This window comes from Onychomys torridus, chromosome 17 (assembly GCF_903995425.1).
Source record: "Onychomys torridus chromosome 17, mOncTor1.1, whole genome shotgun sequence".
NCBI classification, from domain to species: Eukaryota; Metazoa; Chordata; class Mammalia; order Rodentia; family Cricetidae; genus Onychomys; species Onychomys torridus.
The window spans coordinates 33,478,562-33,498,508 of NC_050459.1; the positions used below are offsets into that span (position 1 = coordinate 33,478,562).

The following is a 19,947-nucleotide window of genomic DNA, read 5'->3' on the forward strand; positions in this document are numbered from 1 at the left end:
AAGGATAAATGTAAAAATAAGTGCTTGGAAATATTTTTTTCTGACATTCTCTGAAGATTCCTTCCTCAGTGTATGGCTGTGAAAATTCTCCTTGTTTTTTACTCTTAAGATATTAGAAAACAGAACCTTCAGGAAACATAAACATGTGCTTACAACAGGTTTTGTTGGCCATATTAAATCCAAACCTCTAGATGAGGTTTTCAGAACAATATGTAGATGGTGAATTGTAAACATCATTGCATAGTAATACGTGCATACAGAAACAATCAGCTACTGATGATGTCATAATTCATAGTGTGGAAAACATGTGATCTAAAACATAGATAATGCTTTCTCTCATTATAAACAAAAATACTTATTTCATATAGCAAAGGAAGCATGGAAATGTTTAATATTTTAGAATAGTCTCTGGGTATCTAAAACACAACTGGTGTTAATGACTGAAACAAGGCCTTTTGGCAGGTTAAATTGGAAGTTGGACTATATTATAAAAACTCTTGAATTATACATAGTAAGCCATCAAAATACAAACATCATCGGATATATATTTTAGAGTTGTATGTCCGAGTGGAAGTTTAATGGAAAAATTTTCAAGGGAGAAAGAAACTTCATTTTCCTTGAGGACTCAATTTTTATTTGTTTGTGGAATAGAACAGGAAGACTACTTATCCATATATAACAAAGATTGATGCATTCATTTAAGATTTAAGTAACATGTGTCTCTACTAGGAAGATCTAAACACAAGATGCGATTTTGTTTGCATTTTCAAGGTAATTATAAATATTGTGTTTTCAAGTAATAAATGATCAGAATTCCTTTATGTTTTGATTTATTTGTTTTCTTGGCTTTGTTTGTTTGTTTTCATTTGGTGTTTGGGGGATTGAATCTAGGATGTTGGGTATGCTGAACTCAAGTGATGGACTCCTATTATACACCTCCAGCCAACAATGTTCCTATTACAAAAAAGCAAAGAATTCCTGGGATACTCAAATATAAAAGTATTACTAATAAGCTGGAGAATTCAGTCATCTGGAGAATGTCTACAACAGCACTGTACTTTTGAAAAAATAATGAAAGAAAATATAATCTCAAAGGTAGAAACCTTGCAAGGAATGCTTTGTAGTTCTCAAATTGTTTATTGGGAGGGGCATGATCTTTTCTGTATTTTTTGAATATTTATTTGTGTGTGCATTTTCTTTTCAGTACATAAAAAAATCTTCCAGAAAGATCTGGAAAGCACCAAAGGGATACTCAAAAACCACAGACAAATAGCAGCCATGTAAGGTCACTCCCATGTTTACATGGAATGAAAACAAAGCAGAGGGAAATATACCAGTTGTACTCATCACATGCAAATGTAGATAAACAGAGGTGAAACTGTGGCCTTGCTATCCCTCTGGAGCCAGAAGAAAGGAAAGGCTCGTGGCTTCTGTCCTTAGGCTATGGTGATGGGTTTACTCTGAATTATTTTGTAGCTCTATTCATTTGGTTCAGCCATTAGCACTGAAGCCTTTCTCATCCAGGGAAAGAGAAACAAGAGTGAGAAGAATCCCATTGGTGGTAGCTATTCCAGGGAGAAGATAAAACCACCTAGTCAATGTGCTGATAGGTGAGCACACAGGCTTTTAGAAGCTGTGACCAAGCAGCTCATCTAGAATCCTGAGTGCTGGGATGCTGAGGGTGTGGTGATGATAATACAAATGCAGGCTTATTCCTCCAAGATTTCTTATATGACAGGACTCACTCATGGTTTGTTTGATCCAATGACTCACTGAATCCTCCACCAATATTAAACAATTAAATTTCATTTTTGTTCTAATTTTCTACTGACATAACAGAAACTCAGATAGAAGTAGGAACTTTGCCCAAAGCCACACAGAATCCCTGTTATGTTTGCCTAGGGCCAATCAATATTCACTGCATTTCTGAGATTTAACCATACCATGATTCTGTTTTGAGTGCAAAGAATTCAAATCCCACACTCGATAGGAATGACTTCCACCTGGGGTCTTATGTTCTAGGTAGACAAAACAATTGATGTCACAAACGTGGTGGCAGGGTTTATATTTGCATACATAACCTTTGACTATTATTCTAGAACTCACAGCAAGGACAGACACAGGTGATAAAATATGCAGCCCCATCAACGACTATCTCTATTGCTGAACAGAAAGGATACAGTAACTGTGGGAATGTTTGGAGTGCTTGAAGATGATATCCTGGGTATTTCTCCTCTAACTCTGTTTACTCTCTAGCCTTTAAAATAAAGGCAATACTTCCATTTCATAGCTAAATAGACTCAGAGGATACAAAGCTATCTCAAAATAGCAGAGAATGAATAAAACTAAGCAGAACCACAAAGACACCAAAACCCAGTACTATTTACTCATAACATAGAAGCTAAATAGAGGTAAGGAAATAATCTATAAATATTTGTTTTCTTTTTGTATTAATATATTCAGAACTATTGAGCCTAAGGGAAAATTTTATTTAATACACATTTTCCAGCTTATTCCAAATGGTTTTCTGCCTTTAAAAATTAATGCAAAGGTAGCATAAAATTCATAAAATTTTATCTTTGTGCAAAACTAAGAGATTAAAAAGTAAATTTGCTTTTGTTTCTTTAGATAATAACAATTATTTAAGAAATTCTGCTGTTGTTGCAGTCACTGCTGGGTGTTTGTCTGTAATATATTCTTTGTACTCACTGGGAACATAAGTAACATTTGTAGAATTTAGTAGACATGCTTCGACCAAATTAGTACTCAGTTAACCTAGGAACAGTTAACTATCATTTGTCTATCTATGTATTTGTCTCATACCTACCTAACTACCTATATATCATCTTTCTACCACACCTATCTACCACACCTATATTTATGATTGATTTCTCTTGAAATTTGTTAGCTGTTAGAGAAAACAAATAGCACAGTTTTGTGTTTCTAAAAGCAAGCAAGAATGAAAGCATTGTCTATAGTTTTTGGAGTTTTGTGATCCTGGTTTATATTGCTTGGTGGTTATATTTCCTCTTAACCTTGAAAAAGAACAACGTCAGCATTTTTTTGAGTGACAAGTATCTTTAATCTTCAGATTAATCCCAGTTTTAGAGGGAGGAGGATAATCAGATTTCACATATTAATTGATACTTGGTGAAGTGATGAGATTTTTCTGTCAGCTGCTGAGTAGATGGACTGGTTAACCAAAAGATCCCTGTTTTCTTGAATTATCTGCATGTATGTTAATTATATCTAGTTGTAGATGTGTGATATGAATTCGTATCACTTTTGTGACTTGTAGCTTTGAAGTGTATCATGTAAAGATTTTGCTTTGAGAGAAAACAATGCTTTATATTGAAACTGAAACACCTTTGGTATCAAAATAGAATAGATGTTAGCCCTACAGTTCAGAGTCTTGTTTTGTGGTTCTGAAAGACTACATACATCCCTTGATTTTTGTCCTATATTGAATTGAATAAAAATGCAGGGCTACCATGATTATGAGGTTCCATGTAGTTTTGGTATTCTATGACATTAAAGTTATAAATGAGCAAGTTTATTTAGAGGGCAGAAATCTCACTGACAAATAATTTAGAATGATTCTATCTAGTAGAAAAAACTATGGGTGCTAGATTAAAACATTAACTTGCCAAAAAAATCCTTGCCTGCTTGATGACTGGAAATTTGGGCAAGTTTTGTGATCTACACTTGTAGTGGTATTTGCTCTGCCCATGACCTTGGGCTATAGGGCCAAACGAGGCCATGCTTCCTGCCTTTGTTGTGAACTCTTACAAGGGAAGGGAGAAGGGCCACATGCCCTTCTCCCTGCTCATCCCTGAGAGGTGGATTCACTCCCAGTCAGTTCAGAGGACAACTTTAGCTGTCTACTCTGTTCTGTATTCGTGAGTGTATTTCCTCAATTTATATCTTAATAAATTCTGTTACCCATTTAATAGACTCATGTGTATTGATCTTAATATATACTAGCCATACTTAAACCAGGAAAAATAGTTTTGGCTATGGTGTATGTTTCTCAAAAACACCTACCTGTAATCCTCAAAGGGGATTATTACAGTAAGCTAAATGACAGCAAAGTACACTTGGTTCTGCCTTTGCTACTATAACTAACAAAACCAGCAGGGTAGAATCCATGATCTCTTCAATAATACCCAACATTCAAACACTTACCTTTCAAAACTTTTACAAAATATTCATGCTGGGTGTGGATAAGAAGCAGGTGTATACATATTTGGGTGTAGGTATTTGTACATCTGAGTGCCTGTGTGTGGAGGCCAGAGGTCAACTCAGGTTTCATCCTTGATCACTCTTAATTTTATGCTTTGAAACAGAGTCTCTCAGAGAACCTGGAGCTCATTGGTTCAGCAAAACTGGATGGCCATTGAACTCTGCAGATCTGCTCATCTCTACCACTCCCAGTACTCGAGTTACAAATGCTTGCTGCCACTGCTTGTGTTTTTATGTAGATGCTGGACTATGAACTCAAGTTCTCATGGTTACTGGACAAGTGCTTTACCAGAAGTGCCATAGTGCCAGCCACCACATTTCCAAATCTTTAATGTCGAGGGGCAGTATGAGTTTAACAACTGAGTGACATTGCCTTCATCTTTGGGATTATTTTTATAACCATTCACTGCAAGATAGGTCAAAGACGCAGAGATAAATTTGGGTTGCTGCTTCTCTTCTTTTGCATTTTAAAAAAAATCACTGGAAAACTAGATATGGAAAGTGGTAGCAGTTCATATGAAAACAAAGAATAGCTAAGAGTTTGTAAGAGGCGGCAGCACAATGGCGATAATTTTCTTTTGTTTCTGTTCTAAAGTTTAGAGCTTAGCACTGTTCATTTAGGAGAAGTAAAACAGCTGCTTTTGTTTCAACTCTTCTCCTGAGCAGGTTCATGGAGATAGCACCATTGTCTGATAAAGTCCATCCTTGTTTGCTACAGAGTGGACACTGAAATGAGGTTTGGAGAGCCTGCATAGAGAAGAGGGGTCTTTCTCCCTCCTACAATGACCAGCACCAGAAAATTCTCTGCACTGCTTGAAACTCACTGGTTTCATCTTCTCAGGAAAATAAAGAACATTTCACTTCATGCAAACAGCATATGCCAAGGAAAGAACCTAGTTAAAGGACCATGCTTTAAGCTTTATTCCAATAAATCTTTTCGCTGGCAGCTGCAAAACTAATTGTTCTCAAAGCTAACAAGGATTATCTCTGGTAAGCCAGGTTTGCTATTTTGAAATCTGAAAGAAAAGAAAGGAAAAGAAAAGTATGTTGAGGAAACTGTGTCCAGGAAACTACATTGTCTCTGAAATGGGGGAATTATACCAAGTGGATGAATTAAAATTTTTCTCCTTTTATTTAAATTTTGACAGTTGTGGACAATATAAAATTAACTGGATTTTTCATATTTCCCAAGCAAATAATAAATAATTAAAATTCACATGCATGTAGCATGAATCATGAAAAGTCTTATTAATAAAATCAAACCTGAGCCAGGTATTAGGGTGAATGCTGGAAGATCAGAGAAGCAGAACAAGCCACAGCTACCTCACCTCACCAGTTCCTCAGCTGATCCTGCTTCCTCAGACTGGAAGCCTCTGAGTCCTCATCTAGAATACATCTCAGCTGAATTGTTACTCAAAGCCTAAAAGCTTAACCAGTCAAAAGCTTCTAGTTCCTGGTCTTCACGACTTATATATACCTCTGCTTTCTGCCATCACTCCCTGAGATTAAAGGCTCACTTCTTGAGATTAAAGGTGGGTGTTACCAGGCCTGGCTGTTTCCAATGTGGCCTTGAACTCTTAGAGATCCAGACGGATCTCTGCCTCTGGGATGCTAGGATTAAAGGTGTGAGTGCACCAATTTCTAGCCTTTGTATCTAGTGGCTGTTCTGTTCTCTGATCCCAGATAAGTTTATTAGGGTGCACAATATTTTTGAGAACACAATACCACCACACACGCATGTCTGTCTTTTGCTCCCTGCCATTCATTCATATCTCTAGGTTTGCTTTTCTGTCTCTATTCTGCAGTCAGAACTGACTTTTCCCCATCTCCTGGGTAGAATTGTAATTACATGTGGAGAGGTATTAGAACAAAGTTCTAAAAAAAAAAAAACCTTACAAAAATAGTTGTTCACTGAGTCTAACCCCAAAGTAGCTTACTAGGCAAGTCCATCTCATATAATATTCCATGATGCCGAGCACAACACTTAAATTTCAAAATGTTTTCATTTTTCATTCAGAACAACCCAACTTGGGTTTGTTTATCTCTGTTTGCCATCTCATCTTCCTTCATTATTTAAGTTTTCCTAATCATATTTCAGTGGGTTAGTGGTGAGAACTGAAGGAATAGTTAGACTGGTTCACACATCCTCACAGCAGAAAACCGCATTTGCCTTTCTGACCCTGGAGTAGCTCTAACGTCACTGTGTGGTATCATTCTGCATCACTCTATGTAATTCTGGCTCTGCTTTCAAGCAGAGTGCCAAATGCACTTCTAATTATTGAGTGTGTACTGCTTGTGAGCACAGACCTTTGAGTACTAGGCAGGTCTTCTAGTGGGTGCTTTCCACATGCTTGTGCCCTAAAGATTCTGCACAGATCTGTGACAATATGGTTCTCATTTTATTGAAATGATGAGGATAAAGGTACCAAAGCTGAGGTTTCAACATCCATCTTCTGCATTCTAAAGCATCTCGTCTTTCTAATTGGCTCAGAAATGTGTAAAGAAAAGTAATGTGCTTGTCCACTGTATGGATTTATGGAAGAAGTTTTGAGGCAGTGTTCAAAATTACCATATAACATACATACTCAGCCTCAGTTAAGTGAGACCTATTAGAAAAAAAATTCTGTTATGTCAGAAAGAGAACATTTAAGAGATTTGTCATTAATTAGCTACATAAACAATTACACTTGATGCTAAATCCTGTCTTTTCACTCTTTGCTAGAAGAGAAAGCATTTTCAGGCCCTGTGCTCAGATGTATATTTCCTCGGAATGAGTACACGCTTAGAAGAACCATGTGATAATTGAACTTCATCGTCAACTTGACTGGATTTAGAATCTCCTAAATGGTGAGGTATTTCCATCAATATGCCTAGGGATGGCCTCTCTGGAATATTTGACTTGGGAGGCTAGTCCTCATAGTTAGGGCAATATTAGGATCATGCCCTTTCCCAATGCTGTTTCCCCCTAGATTGTAAGGATCAATTAAAAAACATATTCGAAATCTATAGCAAGCATACATGCTCAGATAAATAAGGCGCAGAATCACAGTGTATTTTGTCAAAGCTTATTAGATCTCCCAAATTAAAATTTCTCTACTTATATCACATTGAATGTGATGTTCTTTCTGTACTAGATGTAAGGTTCACCTGAAGATATGAAACATGAATTAACTGTATGTGTCTTAATGAAACAAATGGAAATGATGATTTGGCTTTTTTTTTTTTTTCACTGAAGATTGAGCTTGAGAATAAAGGCTATCTATGTGTTGTTATTCTAAACCAGAAGTAGGGACAGCCATTTACCAGGTAAAGAGACATTGACTTCATAGGTGGCAAAGTCTTTGAAGATATTTTACATATTTATTTAAAATAAACAGGTTTTCATTCTGTCTGTTTTTTTTTAAAAATCCAACAGATGTTTAGTTTTCTCTACAACATATGGAAACTCACATTGTCAGTTCAGTTCTTTTAACTCTTGTCTTACAAAAATTAACCTGTTGACTGGAAGTATTTCACTCTGAAAAGCAACTTTAAGCACAGAAGAATGCTTAACATCTTCCCCTATCATTGTTTTTATTTTTATTTGTTTTATTTGTTTGAGAGAGGTATTAATAGTCTAGGCTGTCTTTGACTTGATGTCTTCTTGCCTTAGTATTTCCAGTGCTCTGAGTAGAGGTATAGAATCCCATACTAGATAAACTCACAACTTAGGAGGTAGAATAGAAGTCCTGAAGGTGTGGTAGGGATGGGAAGTGTGTAGCCACATCAATTCATTGTATTATGGCAAATATAGACATTTCCCACTTCCTCTGCTTCTCCAATTCATCTTTTATAGCACAAATTAAACAAAAATAGATAATCAGGAACTTAATTTGTGTACACAAACTCTGCATACCAAGAATCTGTTTTTTTTTTTTTTTTTACATGTGGTTTCTTCATCAGATTAAAGCATGTGTTTGAAGACTTATAACCTGAGGTCCCCGCTCAAATCTGTCTCTTATTACCTATTATGAGAATTTATCTAAGAAAAGGATGTAATTGTGACACATTGTCAATTCTATTAATTCTATTAATTGACTATTAATTGTTATCTCAGCATAACATCAGGCTCACAGTTATCACTAAATGGTATATCATATCACCAAGTCACACCTCTTACGGGAATATTAAGCATCTAATCTTATCCTAGCATTGTAATTTGATATATGTCCAATTTTAGAAATATAACCGAGAGGAAACATTATTTTATCTTTATAATTTTACATAAATTTCTTCTCTATTTCTTTTTTCTGGTTGAGCACATGCATCAGCTATTAATCAGATCGGTGAATATCCTAACTGTCTTCATAGAGTCTTTCTCCAGTAACTGATGGAAGCAGATGCAGAGATTCACAGCCAAACACCAGGCAGAGCTCCAGGAATCCAGTCGGAGAGAGAAGAGGGATTCTATGAGCAAGGGGCACCAAGATCATGATGGGGAAACCTACAGAGACAACCAAACTAGTGGGAACTTGTAAAATTTAGATCAACAGCTGTGGAGCCTGCATGGGACTGGACTAGGCCCTTTGCATGGTGAGACAGTTGTGTAGCTTGATCTGCTTGGGAGGCCCCCTGGCAATATGATCAGAATCCATCTCAGGTGCATGAGCAGGCTTTTTGGAGTCCCACTACCTATGATGGGACACCTTGCACAGCCCTGAGGCAGGAGGAGGGGCTTGGACCTGCCTCTACTAAATGTACCTCCCCATGGGAGGCCTTATATTCTTGTAGGAGGGAACAAACAGGGTGGGTTGCGATGGGGAGGCTGTAGGGTGGGGAGGAGGGAAGAGGGAGATCTTTGATTGGCATGTAAAATGAATAAAAAATAATTTTAATTAAAAAAAAAGAAAAAAGTCAACAACAACAAAAAATCATGAAGGCTGGAACTTCAACTACCGAGAAACTGATTTGATGACTAGAATAACTAGAAAACATAGATGAAAATGCAAGAGTGTACATGTTTCCCTAATCTTTGTCATCCAGAATCAAAGCATTTGTAGATGCTCAATTACACATAAGACCTATTATAAGATGCTCATTTAGAAAGACCAATATACAGTGAAAATTTCAAGGGCATACATTTAAGTATATTTTCCAATGTAAATTCTCTTCCAAGTTATTTTATGCAGTCCCAGAACTGCTTTCTGCCATCTCAGTGAGATACATTAACATGTATGTGGCCTAAGAAGTTTTTCAACCTAAATGAAAGAAATAAAAACCTCACTCCTGTGGGACTCAAACAGAGTCTGGAACCTTCCTCTAAGCTTCAAGCTTCTCTCTCTCTCTCTCTCTCTCTCTCTCTCTCTCTCTCTCTCTCTCTCTCTCTCTGTGTGTGTGTGTGTATACATTTTTTAAATCTTCTACTTTCCTTCAAAACTTTTGTGCACAACTCTTTTCTTTTAATCCACATGCTTCTGTTCCCAAATGGTTAAAAACTGCCTACTTTCAAGAATTTGGGCATTGCGTAGGGGCCGGGGGTTGGAATAGGAATGGAGGAGAGATAGTGATGTACATTCAGTCCCCACGTTTGAAATTCTCAAAAAAAAAAAAAAAATGTTTAAAAAAAGCCTACCTCAAGTTTTAAAGAAACAACCAGATTTTAGATTACCTTGTCCAAAGTGAGCTCTCTTGTGCACGGCTTGAACACCTTGGTATCCTAGACTCCTGCAGACTACTTGTCCAGCGCGGATATCCCAACGATCATCACAGACTGTACCCCACCTGCCTTCGTGGAAGACTTCCACTCTGCCCTCATGAGGTCCACCACCATCAACCAGTCGAACTCTCTTAAGAGTAGCTGTAAATTAGGCAGTAAAGACTGATTATATGCACATTGTTTCACTAATTCCTTATTTTATTTTATTTTTTGAGATAGTTGGGGTTGAACACTGTTACCTTTATTTCTTTTTAAGAAAGTGTTCGGCTTCATTGCTTCAGGAAGTTAAACATTGGAATAAATGTTAAACTTCTTACGCCACCTATTGGCAAAAGGGTTTAACTGCAAGCACTGCTTCACTGTGAAGCGGAGTTGCAATTGCCTTTAAATATGTTAGAACCCTTCAAAAATTGTTCCAATAACTGCCATGTTTGAGACATACCAGTTTATTACAGTTTTATAAATTTTCATGTTATTTGGAAAATATGTCACAGAGTGTGTCGTTATTTTCCTAATTCACTAATGTGTAATCCAATGACTCTCGACAATTTAGAGGATCAAGAGCATATATATCTTATACCATAAACAAGAAAGATTATCAAACTGTGTATCTTATTCAGAGAAAAAACAAGTAGTTAAATTTAGAACTATCAAAAACATTCCTTACTGTATGACTCATAGATTTTTTTCCTCCAAATGTTTACAATTTCTCATCGCTCTGGGGAGAAGGGGCCACTTTCTTCGGTTGTGTAGGCTCTGATAAGTTGCCCATGTACCAGCAAATAATATTCCACATGTGTCCAGACAAGCAATGCTGAATAAACCCAGTGAACTTCACATACACAAAAATAGACAGGAAAGTAGGAAAGGGTTTGATTGGGACAGTGGTTGTTGAAAGGAGGTAATTGGGGGTGTGAAACATGACCACAAGTCATTATATGTATAAACTATCAAAGAATAAAACAGACAAAAATACTTATGCTAAACAATATCGTCATTTCTCATAATCACGAAACCCAATTAGTAGGTCTATTTCAATGTATAATTTAATAATTAATGAATAAAGAATATATATTTGAGATACTTCATATATAAAATATAAAGTAGTATGTAAAGGCATCCTTTCAATTGAAGGTCTGAGTAATACTAAATTATAAAACAAGTCAGTGGGCAGTGATGGCACATGCCTTTAATCCCAGCACTGGTGAGGCAGAGTCAGGCAGATCTCTGTGAGTTCGAGGCCAGCCTGGTCTACAGAAAGAGATCCAGGACAGGCACCAAAACCACATAGAGAAACCCTGTCTCAAAAAAACAAAACAAAAAAAAATAAATTAAATTAAAAATTAAAAAAGAGGCGAAGACCAAACAAAAACACTTTATGAGTAGCATAAACAATTAGTAGCATGAAACAAACAAACAAACAAACAAACACAAAAAACAAGCCAGAGAGTGCTGGAGAGATTGCTCAATGGTTAGAGCACTTGCTTCTCTTCCAGAGGACCAGTGAGTGACCCATGGCTCATTTGTAACATCCACACATCTATCCCTGAATTTCCAGGGAATTTGATGTCTCCTTTCTAGCCTCTGTGGGAATAAGGCACCCGCATGTTGCACAGACATACATGCATGCAAGACTCATAAAATAAAAATAACAAATAGTTAGTTCTCTAGTATCCAAATGGAATGTATGGTTTTAGTTTTTAGAGTTCATTTTATTTAAGAAATATTCAGTGACATTGTCTCCTAATTCAACCAAACTTTGTTGAAACAGTAATTCAACAACATGTAAAGGAAGTTGAAACTTTCCCATATTCTGACTGACCCAGAAGCATAACAGGCGGTGTGACATGTAGATAGATATTATTATAACTATGTTCTTGCTTCTACAGAATTAATGGAATCATGCCAAAGCACAAATCTATTTCTCACTCAGGCAAAGACTGATCATTTTTGAAATATAAATAAGCTGTTATGACAGGATCTAAACTCTCAACTACTGAGAAAAATCCATGAGTGACCTAACCACTTATAGCAAGTGCCTAAGAAAATAAGAGAATATTCTAAGAAAGATTGTATAAAGTTTTCTGTCATAGTAGAGTCACATTGAGCTTGGTAGTGCTATGCTTGAGTGTCCATTTTTACAAAGTTGAGTATATCCAGACATAATATACTTAATGTGCATTCTAGGGACAAACTGACATATTCAAACATTTGATTGTGTAAGCTTGGTTGTCCCTAAACTTGTGTATGTAAGCACTATCCTTTATTTATTTATTTCTTCTGAGACAGGGTTTCTCTGTGTAGCTTTGCGCCTGTTCTGGAACTCACCACGTGGCCCAGGCTGGCCTCGAACTCATAGAGATCTGCCTGCCTCTGCCTCCCGAGTGCTGGCATTAAAGACGTGTGCCACCACCACCCAGCCAGTACGCAAGCACTCTCAGTGTCTTCTTCCTCAACAGACGCCATTGCTGAGCCTTGTTGGCCCTGGAGCAGTGGTTCTTAATTCTTGATATGCAACAAATTTCCAAATTTCTGGCCCCATATTTAGTAGGGCCTGAGTGGAACTTTATAATTCCCATGTGCAACAAGACCCCGGGTGGGGCTGATGTTGCTGGCCCAGCCACCACATTATGAGATGTATGAAGTAGAAGAGGACATTGCATACCTAAGGAATGGGGCATGTTATATTAGAAACAGCCCTTAGTGAGACATCTGTTTTACCCCCTCCTAGATCCAGGGAACATGCCAGAAGATCAGGTGCTAGGGATGTAAGAGGTGGAGCGTGGGAATGAGTGTTATGAAATGCTGTCTTCTGCATATAGTATGACCAAGGCAATTATGAACACAGAATCTGTGACTGACTACACTAGACTGGTGTAAATGCACACATGCACAGACACATACAAGCACACAGACATAGGCACACAGACATGCACACACAGGCACACACACACACACACACACACACACACACACACACACAGGCACACACGCACACAAATGGAAATAGAAAGGTCTACTTGGGAAGCATAAGGAAGTGACCAGAAATGGAAAGGACAGATGAGAAGGTAATGGAGGTACAAAGACTATATGGTATCAATTCATTGTATACAAGTAAGGGATTGTCAAAGATTTTAAAACTAATTTTAAAAGAAAAGAAAAGGCTCTCAGTAGTTATATAAGTCATTGATTATAAGGAGAGTGACTGCAATATGCCACTGCATGCTTATCATCTGAATTTTTTTTCAACTACATCCTAACTCTTCGAAGATGAGCTCTCTGCTAATCCTTGGCCATCTCGGAGTTAGGAGAGAGGCTCGATGGAGAACTGGCCTCTCCTTCTCTGCTGTGAGACTGAAGTAGGACTAAGAAACTCAAGAACTGCCTTTGCTACAAGAGTGAGTTCAAGGACAGGATGGGCAGCTTAGTGAGATCCTATCTTGAAATGAAAAGCACAAAGCAAGGCTAAAGATACAACTCAGTGGGAGGGTACTTCTCTCTCACGTAGGAATGCCTGAGTGTAATGCCTGGTACCACTAGGGGCTGTTTTCATGACAGACAGAAGCTCATAAGCCCCAGCCATGGCACTTTATACCCCCTCAACTGTAATATTTGTCTGAAAGGCTGAAGATCAGAGTTTCTTCTGAAATTAGATAGCTTATAGATATATGAATATATGATATATGAATAAAAATAACATGAATATCCTTATAACACACTAACATGTTTAGCGAGACAGATTCCTTCTACTGAGAATTTTTGTCATATGTATTACACTTTCTTTATGTATATTTTATACATATTCTGGCTAGATTTCTTTAATTCTCCTTTAAAGTTCCATTAAAACAGACTTTCCCCAAAGTCAGGTGAGATAAATCCAGGTCAGGACTATCAACTACTGAATGATTTATTATATTAATTATATCTTTATAACTGGCAAAAATGCTACACACACAAGAAATGGAAATCAAATTAACTTAAATCAAAATAAACTTACAGAGTTAAAGATAAAGACCGAGCTGAAAATGAGAAATTACAAGGTAATTTATGGTGTATAACACACAAAAAATACAATCTATTGTTTATGTGTACAATGTACAATAAATGTGTAAGATCATAAAAGAAAGTAAAAACATATTCTATAATAAAGTTTTACCCTAAGCAGCCTGGAAAGTGATTACAGTGAGTCTTTTGTAGCACTCAGATCAAATCTATAGTCAATATGGTAAATATTGACATCTTACAAGTCCAGGTGGTAGAGCATCTGTGGTCACTTAGCAATAATTTTCTGTAAATAGTCTTTCTTTATATTTGAAATATATTTCACTTAAAGAAGAAAACAACACATTCACAGAAATGCCGGTAGAGCCACAGCAGAGCCCTAAATAAATAATGAAAGTTCTTCATGAACAAGTCTTTCTTTAAAGTTACAAATGGCTAATTAACAATTACAGATAGAGTTCTCAACCTACAGTGGTTTGACTTAATGGTTTTTAACCACACAATGCTACAAAAGCAAAACATACTCAATGGAGACTGAACTGGGATGTTTGACCTTTGAGTTTCTTTTTCTCTCTCGTGACAGTGGCATGCAATCTTGTGCCCTCTAGAAATGCAGAAGAGCAGAAGCAGGAGACTGCTCCCAGCCAGCCTTGAGTTCAGAGGAAAATAAGCACTAAGGCTATAGTGTGCTGTGTTGCTGCATGTGTGGGATTCGGAGGTTAGGTATAGCCATTGCTTTATTGATTTATGATATTTTCAGTTTATGATGAGTATACCCAGAGAAACATCTGTAATGCTATTATCCTTCCTCATGCTTATAGTCACTTTCTCTAGGCAGGCTTCCCTCTTTCCCCCTCTCTCTTCATCCCTTCCTCCCCCTCCTGCTCCTCCTGCTCCTCCTCCTCCTCTCTCTCTCTCTTTCTCTCTCTCTCTCTCTCTCTCTCTCTCTCTCTCTCTCTCTCTCTCTCTCTCTCTCTCTCTCTCTCTCTCTCTCTCTCTCTCTCTCCCCATCTCTCTTCTCTGTTGCCATTTTATTAAAGGACTAAATTTATTATAATGATAGTCGTCATATTTGAATCCTGAATGTTTAAATGTGTGTTTACCCAGTTGCACTTTCACCAGAAAGACTTGACAACACAGTAAACTTCTGCAAAATGCCCTGATACTTATACTTTATGGTTATCAATTTCCTTAATAAGATTTTTAGTACATGCAATACATAACCCAGACATTATGATTATTGAACAATCATCAGACTGATTTTGGATCTTATTTCAGAAATCAGAAGGGACAGCAACAAGATCAGAGGCTGTGTTGGAGAACTTTAAGAATATTTGTTGTCATTACAAATAACTACAGAGAGATTATGGTGTCCAGTCTAGTAGGAAACTTCAAGACAATGTAATGGATGTTCAAGGTAAAGTTATATGACGTCTGTGCTTATACTTCCCCATTATATGTGGATGGCAATATCATTCTTTTATAGCTAAAGTATTTCAGACCTTCTCTGGTTATGCTTCCATTTTCATATAATCATTGAATTAGAGCTCACCTTAATCCAGCATGAACTGATACTGGTTTAAATATATGTACAAATACTTTCTAATTCAGGTCACTTTCTGAGATTTCCAATGGATATGATTGTGTTTTTGAAATACCATGGAACACAGAGATGACAGATATTTGAATAAGAAAACAAAACATTACTTTCAATATTTTCATCAAAGTATTATAGATTATAGGCACATTTAACCTTGAAACATGATATTGGTGCTCAGTTCTGCTTCAATATTAAAAATCAACTTGTTCAACATTTGAAGTCTGCAAAGTCAGCTGCACAGTAATAGCTTTGTTTATGCTATGAATGAATCAGTTCCCAAAATCAATCTTGGGTGTTAACTACACACTTTAACAAATATTACAATAAATATTGATAATATATGTCTTCAAAATAAATTATAGTAAACTTAGATGCTATTGTAAGTACAATTTTGAATAGCTTACTTAAATGTAGAAAGATTTTTAAAAGGTTATTATTTCTACGTTTAAATTGCCAATACAAAATATTTGAATTATTGAAGTTTTAAGATACTCTTTCCAAGAGAGTGGAAAATACTTAAGATGGAAAGAGTATTGAGATTTTAAAACTGCAGTGAAATATATCTCTGTAGAAGTGTGAGAGCTCATTTATTAGGATATTTTTCATATTAGAACAATCTGGTACCATTTATAAGTGAGTCTTAATTTGTAAAGGTACTTAAGGGGGGTTTCAAAATTCTGCAGAGTAGAATTTATCTATTTTGGGGGCTGTTTAATTATTTAACTATTTGCTTATCATTTGAGGCCCCAGAGTTCTCAAGTCATCAGGCCCAAAATTAAGATTTTGAACAAGGCTCAATTAGAATGATACCATCTTTCAAAGCTCCAGGAGTCCAATTGTCAAGAAAGAGGAGGGATTGTAAGAGTGTAAATTGTTGAGACCAAGATTGGAAAAGCACAGGGACAAATAGCCAAACTAATGGAAACACATGAATTATGAACCAAAAGCTATGGAGCCCCCAGCTGGATCAGGCCCTCTGGATAAGTGAGACAATTGAATAGCTTGAACTGTTTGGGAGGCACCCAGGCAGTGGGACCCGGATCTGACCTTAGTGCATGAGCTAGCTGTTTGGAACCTTGGGCTTACACAGGGACACTTTGCTCAGCCTGGAAAGAGGGGACTGGAGCTGCCTGTACTGAATCCACCAGGTTTAAATGAATACCCTGGAATGGAGGGGAGGGGCTGGGAGAAAGGTGGGGTGGGGGCGGGAGGGGGGAGGACAGGGGAACCCATGGCTGATGTGTAAAATTAAAACACAAATATTATAAATAAAAAAGGAGACAAAAAGAATAAGGAATTTAAAAAAAATATCGTGTAGGGCACTATGTATGTTCATTTCTAAATTTTTACATTTTAGACAGATTTGATGAAATTCTCCTATTCTTCATACAGAATAACTACACCAAAATTTGCCTCTTGGGATTGGGCTTGCAAATATTACATGTAAAACAAGTTATCCTGATGTGTGAAGTATAATATGAATAGTAGAATTAAAATTAATCATAATTTATTCTGAGAATTATTTTGTAAACTCATAGGTCATCAGGGGATTTAAAAATGTAAGGTTTAGGGAGAAAACCTGCTCCAAATTTGGTAGACTCAAGTTTAATCTGTTTAGTTACTGGCTGTTCTGACAATTTATATGAGAAGAAAGTGACTTCCCACAATTACTGAGTGTTTAATTTTAACTTGAATTGAATGTAAAGACAACTAAAAGACAATATACACTCCTATGGAATGGTGTGCTATGTTTTGTTTATATTCACAAGTGTTTATATCTCCATAAGCTGTATTCTTACTGACTCAATGGAAGTGGTAGAAGTCAATTGTGTATGTGTGTGTGGTCCTTGTTATATCGGTTTCTAACAGGTGTGATGATATTTCATTTGTGCTAAAATGTGGTGATGTTTTATTTGTATGTTAATAAAGTTTGCCTAAAGATCAGAGGAAACAACAAGTCATTAACATAAAAGTCAGGCAGTGATAGCACACACTCTTAACCCAACCACTTTTCAGGCAGGGTCTCTGTGCGTTTGACACCATACTAGGGGACAGAGCCAAGCGTGGTGACACATGCCTTTAATCCCAGTACCAGCCATAGAGACCTGGAAGTCTGTACAGACAGGCAGTAACAAGGAAGTGAGGTAACTGGCCTAAGAGCCAATGAGAGGGCAGAACAGCAAGGCAATAAAGGTGAGGGTAGACAGGAAGTAGCTCACTTTTGGGGAGCTACAGAGCTAGTGAGGTAAGTTTGGTTGGTTGCTCTCACTATTTCCCTGATCTCTAAGGTTTTCACCCCTATATTTGGCACTGTGTTTTTTATTTACTAAAACCATTTAGAAATTCATCTACAAACAGGAGCAGCCATAATCCATGGACCACTGGTGCACCTATCAGTATTTAGAGACAGACTATTTGAAACCTCAAAAAGTCAACAGAAAACCTACTCTCCTTATCCAGAATATAGTTATTTCCATTTATTTGACCAGTGTTGTGCAGTCAAAGCAGAAACTCTCTAAAAATATGAAAGAATGTAGATTGGCTTGTTTTGTTTAGATAGGAATGCAAACAGAAAAATACACATAGTAAATGGTGGATCTCAAAAAGACAGGCTCTCAGTTAGATGGAAGTATCAAACACTTCAAGAGTATTTCAAGTGTAGGTTCAGAGATAAGTGTCTTGAGAGAAGATGCCTCTCCAAACTGGAAGCCAAAGAGACTAGCTTCTAGTCCCAACTGTGTTACACACTGGCCTTATAACCATGGACACGCAGTTCTGATGTTTGCATTTTCATTTATTATTACAACTATCTCCTATGGCACTGTGATGAGGCCTAACATAAACCACAATGTATTATAAGAATGCTTGAAAAAAAAAGTTGGTTTATGATTCAATATCATGTTGTCTTTGAGTTGAAGACTTTGACCTGAACGTCAGTTAAGCCAGGTTTCAAAGTGCATAGACCAACCACACCTATATACAGATTTTACAGAGGTTTTGAAAGATTCTTGAATACTCATGGGGACACCTCAGTGACAGATTATTTGTGAGGACCAAGTGAAGGAGAGGAAGCTTTTAAAGTGGATTGCAGAATGCCAAGCACGGTGGAAGATTATTCCTAACATTGCTTCTTAAAAATTCTGATACCTGGCTTAATGCTTGAAAAAAGGTGATGGCAGAGGCAATGCATTACATAAGAAAAATGTGTTTAGCCACTTTGCCTTTCCAAATTCCCCAAACAGATTTTATGAAGCATCTGGCCCAGCTCATGACACAAACCCCATGAACAGGGAATCTTTATGTCAAGTCTGCCACATGCATGTCACAGAATCCCAAGAGATTATTCCCATACATCCAACAGTCTACAAGTAACTTCTAGACCAATGGCTCCTAGGATGCAATGTGTTTACTTGATTATAACTCATTCCCACTGTGAAAGAACAGGGCTGCTAAAATAGCTGTCCAATGAGCAATCAGCAAGATTGTTCCTAAATGTTACTGAACCACACAGTGATGGTTGTTCAGCGTTCTGTGTCCTTGTACCCTTGAGATTCTGAAAAGGAAAGCATGTCTTCCTAATTACTAGGCATTTAGAGCATTGTGAGGGAATGAATATACACATCCCTAAACACAGTAGCCAAGAATGAGCTCGGCCCCCAAGAAGAGATGAATTAGAGAATTGGTTTTTTTTGTTAAGGAAAAAGGTAGCACATTGTAAAAATAATATGGCTCAGCATGAAGCTGTTCACAACAGAGGTGACAAATATGAAATGTAAGAGACATGCAGAGAGACTTAGTCCAGATGATTTAGCTTGAACTCCTGTATTACACTTGGTTTTAAAGTCAAATTTGTCACAAATTGGAATTGCCTGAGGAGAAGCCTACCTGAAGAAGTATTGATTGGCATGAGAAGACTCACACTATGGGCAATACCTCCTGGTACCAGTGTGGATATAAAGGATGTGGCAGAAGGAAGTTCGTCTTGCCATTTGCTCTCTAGGTCTCCATCTTGCTTGCTGCAGTTAATCTGCCCTGCTGCTGCTGCTGCTGCTGTTTCTTTCACTGACAGCAAAACTCGTGTGTCGAAGCTTTTGTTCTGGACGAAGACCATGGAACTTTCCAGACTTTCAGTTCAAGACTGAGACTACTGAGGCACCCAGCTGCGTAGGATGAGCAACTACTGGCTTATCTGCTTATGAATGTATCTGCCTTTTCTCCAGTGAGAGACAGCCATTGTGAGATTGTTCCAAAAGCTGAGACACTCAGCCTTAAGATCAGAATGACTAACTACAGATGCTCAGATCACTGATGTAATTCTTTGAAATATTAGTAAGTCTCTCTCTCTCTCTCTTTCTCTCTCTCTCTCTCTCTCTCTCTCTCTCTCTCTCTCTCTCTCTGTAGGAAGAAT

General features: G+C 37.3%; 1 protein-coding gene across 1 annotated transcript in view; it reads right to left on the bottom strand.

Moving 5' to 3' along the window:
* The window catches only part of Msr1 (macrophage scavenger receptor 1), a 63,335-nt gene that overhangs the window by 1,092 nt on the left and 42,296 nt on the right, over nt 1-19,947 (bottom strand). Inside the window, exon 9 of the mRNA XM_036166698.1 lies at nt 9,890-10,078. Within this exon, the coding sequence (XP_036022591.1) occupies nt 9,890-10,078 (189 nt within the window). The remainder of the gene's footprint in view (nt 1-9,889; nt 10,079-19,947) is intronic.